Raw genomic sequence first — 13,798 nt, forward strand, 5'->3', positions numbered from 1 at the left:
GTTAGAAGTTAGGCTGCTTATGCATAGTTTAGTTGTGTATCTGACTGTACAAAGAGGAGCAGTGCAACAGGACATGAGCTAAAAATTATTTCTTGAATCCAAAAATACAGACAAATCGAATGATTTAAAATGAATAAAAACATAAACAATACAATATATACATGCATATGTCTGCAAATGTATGCTGCACAATAGTTTCCAAAGTGTTCCAAAAACTCTCACTGCTGCCCTCTCCTGGTTAGTCTTTTGTGATGCCTGATTACGTCATGGTCACGTGTCCTAATAGACATGGTGTTTAGGGGGGGGAGCGCATATATCATTTTCAGTAAGTATGTGGGTAAATAAGAATAAATAATGCAACTCACTTGATATGTTTGAAAGAATAGATATTTTTTTATCGTTCACCTTGCACTTTTAGGCAACATATACCAAATTGTGTACGTTATGCCAATTGGTATACGTTATACCTCCCCTGCTGGGTACCATGGACCCGTCCACCTCTGTTCGAAGTTGAAAGCGGGAGGAAGCCGCTGCTGCTGTTGTGTTCCCTGGCAAAATGCATAGCAAGATAAACAAGCCGTAAAGCGTTGACAGACTATTACAAGACTGCCATATTGAATACTTACGTTTTCCTAAACATTGACACAGGTAATATTATGAAATTTGACATAATCCAGCTGGTAAACAGGGTGAATAACGTCAACTAGCATTTGTTAGCAGTAACAGTATCTTAGCTTCACGTTCGATTCAGAGATAATGTAAGGTACGACTTGCATTGCATAGTTGTATAAAGAGCACAACAAATATGGGCAGTGCCCCGTGACAAATACTTTATGCGTATTTCTTTTCTGTGCTCTGTTTTTAATGACTGTGTACTGATTTGTATTCTATGTATTTATTTATACAATGTCTTGTTGCATTTTAGCTTGTGTTTTTCTTGCTTGTTTATGTGTCAGCTGAGGTGGTTCGGGCATCTGGTAAGGATGCCCACTGGGCGCCTTCCTTGGGAGGTGTTTCAGGCACGTCCAGTGGGGAGGAGACCTCGGGGAAGACCCAGGACTAGGTGGAGAGATTATATCTCAACACTGGCCTGGGAACGCCTCGGGATCCCCCCGTCAGAGCTGGTCAATGTGGCCCGGGAAAGGGAAGTCTGGGGCCCCCTGCTTGAGCTGCTCCCCCCGCGACCCGACCCCGGATAAGCGGATGAGGATGAGGATGAGGATGAGGATGAGGATGAGGATGTGTCTTGTCTGTACTACCGCTGCTGGAATTTTGAATTTCCCTGAAGGAGCATTCCCAAGGGATCAATAAAGTGTCTATCTATCTATCTATAAAAGTACTTTTTTGATTTGATGACATCTGTTATGCCTCGAGGATGGACATGACTATGTGCTTGAAGTCGCTGCTCCTGGCCATCCAGCAGCACCGAGACTGCATGTCCACCCAGACCACTGCCAAGCTCCAGAAACAAGTGGAGGTGAATGCTGCGCCACTTTAGTTTGTTTCTCTGTGTCTTATAACTGTTCCTTTCAGAGTTTAAACCGCTCCCGTCTCTCTCTGTCTCCCTGGGTGTCTTCAGGAGTTGTCCGGCTTAAAATGCGACCAGCTTCTGTCGTCTGGCAAGATGCTGCCCAGTGAGTGTGTGAGTGGTCTGGTGGAGGTCGCAGGAAACCCAAACAGCAGTCCTGTCCTCGTAGGCACCATCGTCGCTCTGCTGGCCCAATTAGGTTAGCGCCGCATGCCCGCATCCTTCCTCCCACTGTCTCTATGTCTCTATTACTATTGAGTTATTTAGCCAATGTTGTTCCAAAAAGGGACATACACCATTTAAACGATGGAGATAGGTAAGGCATTTTTCTCAAGGACGTAGAATAGGTAGAATTGGGGTTCAAACCCTGAACATGTGACAATTTCAACCTGCCGCTCTGTTAAAGCCCATGACGAGGAGAGCCGAGAGATGCTCCACAGTAGCTACAACCTGACCAGCACGCTGGCCTCCGTCATCCATCAGCACAGCGCAACACCTGGCGAGCCGCTGGTATTACAGGTAGGTCAATACGTCGAGCACATATATGGGTTGCCTACAGTTATAAATGACATGGTGTTTGATGTATGGGTTGTCTATGTGTATAAGTTCTTAGTATTTCATGAGTGGTATATAATCGAGTATCATGGGTTTCTCAGTGTCTACAGGTTCTGCAGAAGCTTACGTACAACACGCGCGTATTCCACTCCACAAACTACATTCACGAGCTCATAGCCTTTCTTATGACCAACATGTAAGTTACACTCAAAAATCATTTTTTCATTAAAATCATGTTAGACTCGTTGATGAAAAAAGCTTATCTTTAAGGTTAGAAATAAAAAATGGTCCCCCCCTCTCCCCCCCCCCCCCCCCTTCTAATCCCCACAGCCAGTCTCATAATGACGACATCACAATGCCGTGCTTGGGCCTCATGGCTAACCTGTGTCGATACAACCACTCTATTCAGGGCCACATAAAGTCTCTGGTAAGATTGCTCTGCCTTGACCACACTATGGTTGCGTTCGAGGAGTGCGCGGGTTGGGTTAGAAACATTTTGTTCTGAATGCCACAGTGTGTGTTTATGTCGTATAATGGTGGCACGCTCTTCCTTGCAGGACAACGTGAAGGCGTTCTACCGCACGCTGGTGAACTTCCTGGCTCACAACAGTCTGACAGTGGTGGTGTTCACCCTTTCCATACTGGCCGGCCTCACGCTCAACGACAAAGTGGGAGAGAAGGTAGGGGACATTCTCATCTGGTCATTGCCCTGCTTTAGATGCAATGGGTGTTAAGCCAGACCAACCAGTATTTGCTGTATAAGATTCCCGATTTCTTCTTCTTTAGACGGCGCGTATGGGTCACTGAGTCAAAACAATAAACCAATTTACAGTAACTTACAGCAAGTTACAAAATATAAATCGAATTGCAATGAGAGCAGGTCTGATTAGATACAGTGCAGTTTTACAGGTAAATACATTTTCTTTGAGAGATGTTAATGGCGGTGGTAGTAAAGAAATGTTGATAGATGATAGTTCTGTTCAAGGCAGTCCGTAACATTCAACCACTGATAATATGGATAACATGTTTTGGGATTCTTGCTATTACTAGCACTCCTGCGTATTGTCAATCAAATTCTTCAGTATCCAATCACAGCCCTACGCTTCTGCTGACTTTTTAAAGAAGAAATTAAAACTATTCTTTAACTTTGAGTATTAAGCAAAATTGTTTGAGATAGTCACAGCATGTTACTGCATATTTGTGGTTCACTGCATGCTATTTCAAATTACTTTATTGTCAGTATTATTTTATATCCAATGACCATCTGTCACTGTCATAGAGTTTGTATTATGTAAATTCATCTTGGTCTCCTCTTCTCATCTTTCAGCTGTTTGATGCCAAAAACATCCACCAGACATTCCAGCTTGTCTTTAACATCATCGTCAATGGTGACGGCACTCTGACCCGGAAGTACTCTGTTGACCTCTTGGTTGACCTATTAAAGAGCCCCAAGATTGCGGATTACCTGACCAAGTATGCCCACGTCACTCGCACAGACTTACCATTGTGTTTAACTTAATCTTTCAGTTGCTATAGGAACGGTCTATAACTGAAAGAGATATATCTTTAGGATGCTTCTCAAGCCAAGAGTTCACATCATCTTTTCTTGTTATTGTGGATCAGAAAAGGGAAGCCTTATTTCCTTTGGGGCCCTGTTTTACCAAGTACAATGCTTTATCTCCTATCTCCAAAAGTAAGCCTCTCTTCAAAGTATAGCCACGAATGAATTAAGGGGAAAGGAGAGGGTAACTACGCAATCAAACGTGTTAAGTAAAATAGTACTTGTCCGGATTTGAGACAATGACTGGGAGGTAATCCAAGGAGTATATCTCCGGATACTATTCCATATCTACAGTATACAGAATCAATAATGATTGGATGTTTGCTCTGTGCAGGTATGAGCATTTCTCAGCCTGTGTGTCTCAGGTGATGGGGCTTCTCCATGGAAAGGAGCCCGACTCGGCAGCCAAGGTTTGTGTGTGTGTGTGTGTGTGTGTGTGTGTGTGTGTGTGTGTGTGTGTGTGTGTGTGTGTGTGTGTGTGTGTGTGTGTGTGTGTGTGTGTGTGTGTGTGTGTGTGTGTGTGTGTGTGTGTGTGTGTGAGAAAGATAAACAGGATATAAAAATTGAGTCACATGCATTACCATCGCACCTCATCCAAATCTGTAGGTGACTTTTGCTGGTTCAATTCAAACTCAACCATCACAGTGCTGTGTGCTCAAAGTGGAGGCTGGCTTGCATTTGATCAATCCCAGTTTCGGTTTACTTCTGCATGATTCTTTTTCAATAAAAGAAAACACAAGACGCAGTGGCTGATGCATGAAAAAGGACGTGACTCTGCATGCCTGCGTCTCTCTCTAGGTCTTGGAGCTGCTGCTGGCGGTGTGCAGCGTCTCCGGGCTGCGGGCGCTCCTCTGCGGCGTGGTCTTCCAGCCCGCGGGGCCCCGGCTCAGGGCCGGCCTCGGGCGTCGCCCGGGGGCGGGGCGCGACGGGGGCCCAAAGCCGGAGCAGCCCGGGCTGAGCCTGCTGAGGTGGCTGAGCGTTCCCCTGGAGTCGGCCGAGTCGTGCTCCCTGAAGGCCCTGCAGCTGCTCAGCGAGCTCCTCGAGGTACGGTGGCCCTGCTGGGACACACCAGTGCAGCGCTTCTCTGACCGTTACCACTTTGACCCATTCAGATATTTCCTAGCCTTTTCACCTTCTCAGGGGGGAGGACAGTTTAGTGAGAATCATAGGGCCGGTCTTACCTTATTGCGCTATGCTGATATAGAGGACATTTATTTAAATGGTACCCCTTGCAAAACTGTATACTATGTACTATGATCAGATCTAATTTATATTGTGCATTTCGCAATGGGTTGAGATGATTTTTGAGAAGCGCTGTTAATGTTATGAGTCATATAAGTACTCGGAACCCTTTTAACGAGTTTCTATTCTGAGGCGTGCGTGTGTGCGTGTGTGTGTGTGTGTGTGTGTGTGTGTGTGTGTGTGTGTGTGTGTGTGTGTGTGTGTGTGTGTGTGTGTGTGTGTGTGTGTGTGTGTGTGTGTGTGTGTGTGTGTGTGTGTGTGTGTGTGTGAAGTGAGAATATACATTTAATAAAAATCTGATAAATTTTTCGAGAAGCGGAAGTTGAGTTAGCCAGATAATGTTTGTCACGGGCTGTTTGTATATATGTGTGTGTGTGTGTGTAGGAGGCGCTGGTGGGGGACAGCGTGTCGATGTGCGTGCTGAGCTTCGTGGAGATGCTGCTGCCCGCGCTGCTGGAGCTGCTGAAGGGGCTCCGCTTGGCACAGGGCGACGCCCAGCTCCGGAGGCACTGCCTCCGCACCACCCACGTCACCCACCTGCTCATCCATATCCTCCACGCCTCCGCCGGCCACCCTGTCTCACTGCGTCTCTTTGCGCCTCATTTTGTCTCACTCCGTCTCTCGTGCAGCGTCTGGGTCGTGGGGGGGGGGTCATGAAACCACACATTTCTCTGAAAGTCTGATGGCGTGAATAAACACTGATGGCTATCTGGGGGTTTTCTCTAGGCCAGACGTCAGATGCCAAACAGAAAGTCCCCGATCCTCGTTGGCTTGATCGGGGACGACATGAAAATGCATAATGTAACAAAGTTACCAGAGTTAGGATATTATTTTATGTATATATATATATATATATGTATAAAATGTCTCTATCAACCTTATTTTTTATTACTAATTTTGTTATTTATTTATATATTTAATTCTATGTGACATTCGTCTAAATGTACAGGTTTAATCTACATTTGGAGGAAGACAGGTTAGAAAGAGGGTTTGTGTTTGAAGCCTTGACTTAGCCTCCACTCCTGTGTGGTGAAGACCAGACCAGGGCACTGGTCTCTCGTCAGGTGGGCGCACAGCTCTGTCTCTCGCAGGTGGAGTCCCTCCTGGCTTGTTGTCAGGACAACAGCCCCCTCACAAGCCAGCCCCATGGTTCCGATGGTGACCATGTGTGAGTAGTTCAACCAAGGTTTTGATTTATTGAAATACGATTTATTATGCGTGTGTGTGATGTTGAAACAGACATGAATGTGGTGTGAGTGGGTGGTTGGTGTTAAACCAGGTGTGTGTGTGTGTGGTGTTGAACCACGTGTGTTTGGTGTTGAACCACGTGTGTTTGGTGTTGAACCAGCTGTGTGTGGTGTTAAACCAGCTGTGTGTGTGTGTGTGTGTGTGTTGTGTTGTGTTTTCAGCCAGGTGTTTGCGGAGGCGGTGCTGAAGACTCTAGACCTGATGAGTAAGCTCCGGGGCCAGGTGAAGGACATGGAGACCAGCTTCTACAGGATGCTGCAGGTACGCCCACGAACACCACAGAGGAACACATGCATTCAATCAGCTTCTGTTTCAGTTTAAAAGGACAGGCAGACTTTCAGCTAAAACACTGCAACACTGTTTAGTAATGTTAACATAACGGAAACTGTAATCTTTAATATACTTCTTATTATGTTATTAAGGGTTATGAACATGTGCATTAAGGATCAGTTAATGATGTTCTATGAAATCCGTTGCAAGCAAATCGTCTGTCAGTTCATCTCCATCTGTTCCTTCAGGCTGATTTAATGGGAGGGGTCTATTTTCCTTCCTGGCTATTCTTCAAGCGTGTGACCAATTACGTCACACTCACCTTGCCGAGCAAGGCCACTCACAGTACGATGACGGTGCCCATTGACGGGTTACTATATCTGGGACATAGTATATATCCCAGACATGAGTATCTTGGATATTTTCCAGATATTTTGTAGATCTGTACTAGATACATCCCTCTTTGATATTCACGGTTTTGGGATCCTGTTGTCCATCACTTTAAATATTGGGAATATTTAAATCGACCCAACCAATTAATTGTTATTGACCCGTTGCACTCTTACTGTGTGTGTGTGTGTGTGTGTGTGTGTTCAGGACCAGCGGATGGTGAGTCCGTTCTCTGTGGCGCTGACGTCCCACCACAGGGACACGGTGCAGACAGGACTGGCGCTGCTGGTGGAGGCCACGCCCCTCCCAGACTTCCCCTCCCTCATGTGAGTCCCATTACAGCCGCCGCTACGAAACCAGAGGAGGGCTTTCTCCCCTTGAACAACCCCCAAGTCCACAGTTATATTATTCTCCTGTTTATCGGTTTATTCCTCATAAATATCGCTGTAAGCAGTATTTATTTGTAATGTTTATAAGTTTCAGTTTGTAGAATTAAGTAGCAACTAGCGCTGAGCTAACAGGTAACTGAACCCCCCCCCCCCCCCCCGTATTACAGAATGCACACCCACTTAATATAATCCGCCTATTCAGCAATTCCAAGTTCGAGCCACTCAATTCTACCCACTATACCTTTTTAATAAGTGTTAAATAGCTCTATATTTCAAAGTGTGTGGTCAGTAACATAGGTACAAGGTTAAATGAGAAGAAATGAGATGGGAGTCATGCTTGACCTGTATTTATGGAAACGTTGAGATGGGAGGGGATTGCTAACTGAGAAAATAGACCGAAATGACATCTCGCTTACAATGCCTTTTAACATGGCTTCCTCTCATCATTAAGTTATATTTTTTTATGACAGTTTATTGGAAAAGGGGAGAGCTTTCAACCCTTAATATGACCTCATGTTTGTCCTTTCCATTTTTAAAGCCTCCAACAGGCACGTCTTACAAGTGTTTTAATTAGCATTGTCAAATCCAATCCAGGATATCCAATCACAGTTCTTCCTACTCTAGTCTAGGGGAGAGCATCGCAGCCAACAACGCCTACCGTCAGAGGGAGCTGGAGCTGTCTGTCAAGCGCGTGGCAGTGGAGGAAGTCCCGCCCACCAGAAGCTTCACCCTCTCCGACTCCTCCAACAGCTCCAGCAAGAGTGTCAACAGCCTGATAGAGAAGATACAGAACGGCTTTGAGGTGTGTGTGTGTGTGTCTGACCTTCCTAAATAGCTGCTGTGATTCATCACGTTAAGTATGCTAATATTAGGTGTGATGTCAGACCAAATCTACCTTCTAAAACCTTTTAGTATTTGTTTTATTCTCCTGATTTATTATTTTGATTATAGTTTATAAGGTTTAGTTATTTGCTGTTAATTAAGGCTACAAAACGGGATGCTTTGAAGTCTGCATTTTTATATCACAACTCAAAGATGACCTGTTCTTGCACAGCCCTGCCCGGCCTGTATATGTTTCATACATGTGCGAGTGGGGGGAATATTTCCTTTTTGATTTATGAGTTAAATAAAGCACTCGTGGCTTGTGTTGCGTATGGATGTAATGTGTGTATGTGTGTGTGAAGCTGCAGGAACCGGGTGAGGACGTGCGAGTATCGGAGATCATCGACGTGTACGAGCAGAAGCTGTCTGCCCTCGCGGTGAGTGACTCTATATTAACATCGGGAATACAGGTGATGATACAATGATGATGAGAGTTAGCAGGGCTGTATTTTTGCACTCGCTTCCCTATAGGACAAAATTGTATTGTGGATGCTCAAAGTCCAAAAAGGTATTTGGCTTCAGCCGTGTGCTTTAGGCGTTGTTGTATTTTACCGTTGCTACACTTAAATATCCATTTTTATACGTTCAGTTTTTATTAGTATTTATGGCGTCTTGCCAACAGCTCCCTGTCATCATTGTTGTTGTCTAATGGCGGCTGGTGCCTGGTGTGTTCCCAGGCCAAGGAGAGCCGTCTGCAGGACCTGCTGGAGGCCAAGGCCCTGGCTCTGTCCCAGGCCGACCGCCTCATCGCCCAGAACCGCCAGCAGAAGGCCCAGGCCGAGGCTGAGGTACCCCCCCCCCCCCCCTCCCAGACCTGTAGAGACACCCCAGGGCTCTGTTTGAGGTCATGAAACCTTCTGATCCAGAAACGATATGAGCCACCTTTCTTGCACAATGTGTTTTAATGGGCCTGATTCATATTATGAAAATAACCCTTTTAGAGTTGTATCTACATGACGATAATCTTACATGATTACGAATCTCACTTGACTTTCAAAGCCTTTTTTCCGTTTACTATAGATTTTCTTTTGTGCATTGGTTGTTTTCTCTTCTATTTCTTTATTTCCGTCTCCATTTTAATTTTTTGTTTTTAATGCCATTGGAAAAAAAACAACCATCAACCATCAACACCCAATTACGCACGAAACGTCAACACGTTATCCCAGTCCTCTCAAATCACTGGCCGTGGGCTGGCGTCACAGTCCAATATTGAGCCTGCGCCCGGCCCCTCACCCCTCCTCCCCCCGCAGGCCCGCCAGCTGGGCTCGCTGCTGAAGGAGGCGGCGCGGCGGCGCGAGCAGCTGCAGGCGGAGCTGGGCTCCCAGGTGCAGGAGGTGGAGCGCTCCCGGGCCGACACCCAGGAGCTGCTGCAGCACAATGGCCGGCTGCAGCAGGACTCCCTGGAGCACCAGGCCCTGAAGGGCGCCTACAACACGCTGCTCAGCAGGTCACACGCACACACACACACCACACGCGCACACACACACACACACACACACACACACACACACACACACACACACACACACACACACACACACACACACACACACACACACACACACACACACACACACACACACACACACACACACACACACACACACACACACGCGCGCGCATCTGCACACTCTGTCACACACACATACACACTCACTCACTCAGTGTTTTCCATGTTTATATGTAATGCTCTACTGTTGCTGTTGACCTGTATTCTGTTACACACTGTTTAAAGACGTGCTATTTAAATAAAAATTAATTACATGCACTCACACACACACTCCCTCTCACAAACATGCATGCACACGCACACACTCACTCCCTCATTCACAGATCTTTCTGGAATGATCTGTTTTTTCATTTTCCATTGTTTAAAAGGCTTTGTGGAATAAAAAAAATAGATTACCTTATTTACAAATGTGCACTCACGTCTTGCACACAAACACGTAGATGAGACGAAAGGAGACATATGATCTCATGTCTCCCTGTCCTGGTTGGCTGTGCAGGTTCAGCGAGGCGGAGCAGCAGCTGAAGGACCTGCACACGTCTCAGGCCTCCCTCACCAAGCAGACGGACGCCCTGAGGAGGAGCCACGAGGCCCTACGCCTGCAGCACGACAAGTGGGACACACACACACACACGTACACACACACTAGGGCTGGGCGATATGGCCTAAAATAAAAATCCCCGATTTTTTCATAAAAAATCCGATTTCCGATTTAAATCGATTTACATAAAAAAGCATTATGGCAGGCCCTGCCATTGTAAACAGTGTAACCTAACATAAAATGTAAAATATATAAAATATAAAATAAAATATTTCTGTAAACATAAAATATTTCTAATGATAAGAGGACTTCTGATAAAGTGCCAACATAACATTCAAACTTTCAACACTGGTCATAAATATACAGTGTTTTGCAAACGGTAATAATTACCTTAAGAAAGGGAATAGTAACGGGAGAAGAATGAGGAAAAACACACACGCACGCAGCTCTTTCCTTCACTCGTCTGTATTGAATGAGGAAGAGGAGTGCGATCCCCCTACTGGAGCCCCGAGGCATTACCAAAAGATCGACGAATTACCAACAGATCGACGAATTATTAAACCACACAGATATATTTCAAATGAATTATGTTTACCTCAAAATAGATTATACATATATGAATAAATTGTGGTATACAATATATTGTGTCAAACTCGCTGCCATGTTTGTGTATCACTTTGGTAAATGCGCGCTCTGTGCGGGGGGAGGGCTGAGCTCATTCCAAACTACGGGAGCTGAGATGGAAGCGTTTGCGGATGTTGAAGAGAAAACCGATTTTCATTTGAACAAGTCGACGTGAGCTACACACTTGAATTAATCGATAAAATCGGTTTATCGCCCAGCCCTAACACACACACACACACACACACACACACACACACACACACACACACACACACACACACACACACACACACACACACACACACACACACACACACACACACACACACACACACACCTACACACACACTTACACAATACACCCACGCACACACACACACACACATTGTCCTGGTTCACAATCACAATCACAATCACAAATATACAACGACGCCTTAAACAAATGTAAATCAATTTTTTAAAACAAAGCAGTGTAAATTGTCCTCAGTCCGGTCTAAAAGGTGTGTCGACCGAGTGGTTAAACACGGGTTGAATACTAAAGTAACTGAACTTGCATTATGATGAATATTCTCTTTCTGGTTGAGACCTCGGATACTTTCAATGATGGTGAACAATTTTTCCATTCATATTTAAGCTTTCAAATACTTTTTGTGGTCTACCTCTTAGCTTTTTTCTGCATAACATTTCTCCTTTTTTTTCCCCCTCTCCGTATTTCTGCCTGTCTATTTGTCTCTGTCTCGCTCTTTCTCTCTTTCTCTGTCATTCTCATCTTTCTCTCTCTGTCTCTTTCGTTCTCTTGTTCATCTCTATCTTTGTCTGTCCGCTGTCCGTCCCTCTCTCTCTATCGTCTGTCTCTCAGGACGGTGTCGGTGCTGGAGGAAAGAGAGTCCAAGGTCAAATCCCTCCAGTCAGATCTTCAGCAGCGGGGCGATGACATCACGGGTACCATATAAAACGTTACGATGTCTCCCCCTACGAGATGTCATTCCCACCTGCAACATACCATCTAGGCCAGAGACCCCCAGCCCCTAAAATGATATATTGACGCAATATCTTAACCAATACTCCGTTATGATTATTTGGGATGTCCTAAAAGGCTCATGTAATAAATGTTAAAAGATACTTAATTTGAAGACCACTTGGAGGACCGCTGTTCTAAGGTCGTTACGGTATATACTGGTCTGAACAACTTGATGAGGTAAGCTCAGTGCACAGCTCTGCATAGATCCACATGGGGACTCAGGTGCTGAGCTCAGAGAGGTTTACTCGTCCGGCCATCGACCGGCTAAAGGGGCGCCGATTTAACAAGTAGCCACGTGGATCTTCGCCGTTCGTGGCCAAACGTGTAGGCCTCAGTGGGGTGAAGCGGCCCTAACTCTCCCCACGGTGTGTGTGTGTGTGTTTCCAGCCCTGCGGGAGCAGTTGAAGGGGGGGGAGGTGCAGGCGAAGGAGAAGGAGCGGGAGCGCAGGGAGCTGGAGGAGACGGTGGACATGCTCAGGAAGGAGCTCAACAAGACGGAGCAGGCCAGGAAGGACGCCAACATCAGGGTGAGTGGAGACACAGAGTCAAAGGGCAAAGTAGCAGGTGATGAGATGAATGCTGAAAAGGCAAGGTTTTCTATTTTATGATGGAGTTGTTTTATCCAAAGTGGCTTCATGTTGGTGTCATTAAGGAGCAGGTCCGGATTAGGCGTCTTGCGCTCAGAATGCCTACAAATAGGCTACAGGATCGAAGCCCCAGAATTTATTGTGTTGTGAACGAGTACCTCTTACGAAAAATGGTGTGACAGGTTTACAATATTGTAGATTTCATCAAGTCCTTCTTGCGCAGTGAGGGTTTAGCATTCATGTTTGCTTAGGTGTCCGCAGCAGATTACTTAACACGTCTGTGTAAATCAGGTCAACAGTCGGGCAATGTTGATTTGAAGACTGACTCTCTCTGTAAACTATGCAGACATGTGTAGCCTCCAAAGGATACAGCACTTTGCCTCTTGGATGGGATATCTCTCTTGCCCAAAGCAGGGACAACCATAAAACAAGAGGAATGATTTAAGCGAGGAGTTAGACATGTTATGTTTATCCAAACAATGGCTTAGTTGTTCCTGATACTCCACATATTTTAACGTGCACTGTTGCAATCAAAACACCCACTAAGGTAGGGCTTGACAATTAATTGACTATTTAAATTGTGTTTTTGGTCTCTGCAATGAACCTATTTAGAAAAATTGCAATTAGTTAATTTAACTTTTTATTTTCTCATTGTAAAACAAATAAATCTGATTTTGTGCGCCCTATACACTAAAATCTAATGACAAATTGTTGCATATCATCACCTGCTGAATTGTATTTTTTTTTATGTACAGTAGGAGCCACTTGATATTAATTTAATTACAATATTTCAAACGCATTAATAATCGCAATCACCACTTTGACACAATTGTGCAGCCCTACACTAAAGGGATGAATAGTCGATGACATGCTGTTTAGAAGTCATCCAAGTTTGCATCAAGGCCCCATATTGGAGCCTGGGCCTTTGCTAACCCCTAATCCCCTCGTCAGGCCTCCTCTCTGGAGCTGCAGAAGGACCAGGTGGCGGTCAAGCTGAAGCAGAAGGAGGACGAGTTGAACAAGCACTCGGCCATGATCGCCATGATCCACAGCCTGAGCAGCGGCAAGACCAAGAACGACGTCAACCTGTCGCTCTGAGAGCCTCAAACTCTGCTATGCAGATTTTTAATAACATGGACACATTTTAAAATTGTAAAGATTGAATTTGACCTTTTTAGGTACAAGCCCTCTATTCATTATCACTCTACTATAGACTGCCTACTATATATGTAGAATACTGTAAGTCAATTTACCAATTTTAATTTACCACTTTGTTTCAATGTAATGTTTCAGCGGTCATGTCCTTTTAAATGTTTGTTTATTTGATTAATAAATTATTTAGCTCCATTGGTTTTGTGTTGCTTTAGCATAATGGACATTTGTTTTGAAGTTTACATGGTGTGGGTGTCGGTGTGGGTGTGCGCGCCCATGATTGCATTGTGTGTTATTTTGA

General features: G+C 45.1%; 1 protein-coding gene across 2 annotated transcripts; it reads left to right on the top strand.

Annotated features, from left to right (window-relative positions):
* Positions 1-489: 489 nt before the first annotated feature.
* cip2a (cellular inhibitor of PP2A) lies at positions 490-13,696 on the top strand. Of its 2 annotated transcripts, none has more exons than XM_060044682.1 (22): positions 490-648; positions 1,375-1,477; positions 1,580-1,727; positions 1,935-2,047; positions 2,185-2,279; positions 2,414-2,510; positions 2,641-2,763; positions 3,411-3,556; positions 3,979-4,054; positions 4,443-4,688; positions 5,271-5,432; positions 5,906-6,054; positions 6,296-6,395; positions 7,002-7,120; positions 7,808-7,985; positions 8,368-8,442; positions 8,743-8,853; positions 9,316-9,512; positions 10,072-10,185; positions 11,597-11,679; positions 12,146-12,285; positions 13,297-13,696. In XM_060044682.1, the coding sequence occupies exons 2-22, from the start codon at positions 1,376-1,378 to the stop codon at positions 13,441-13,443; spliced, it is 2,721 nt and encodes a 906-aa protein (XP_059900665.1). In that variant the 5' UTR covers positions 490-648; position 1,375; the 3' UTR covers positions 13,444-13,696. The 2 variants fall into 2 exon arrangements, with proteins under 2 accessions (XP_059900665.1, XP_059900666.1); XM_060044683.1 differs by having other exon boundaries at positions 8,374-8,442.
* Positions 13,697-13,798: the final 102 nt, after the last annotated feature.

This window comes from Gadus macrocephalus, chromosome 23 (genome assembly GCF_031168955.1).
Source record: "Gadus macrocephalus chromosome 23, ASM3116895v1".
NCBI lineage: Eukaryota > Metazoa > Chordata > Actinopteri > Gadiformes > Gadidae > Gadus > Gadus macrocephalus.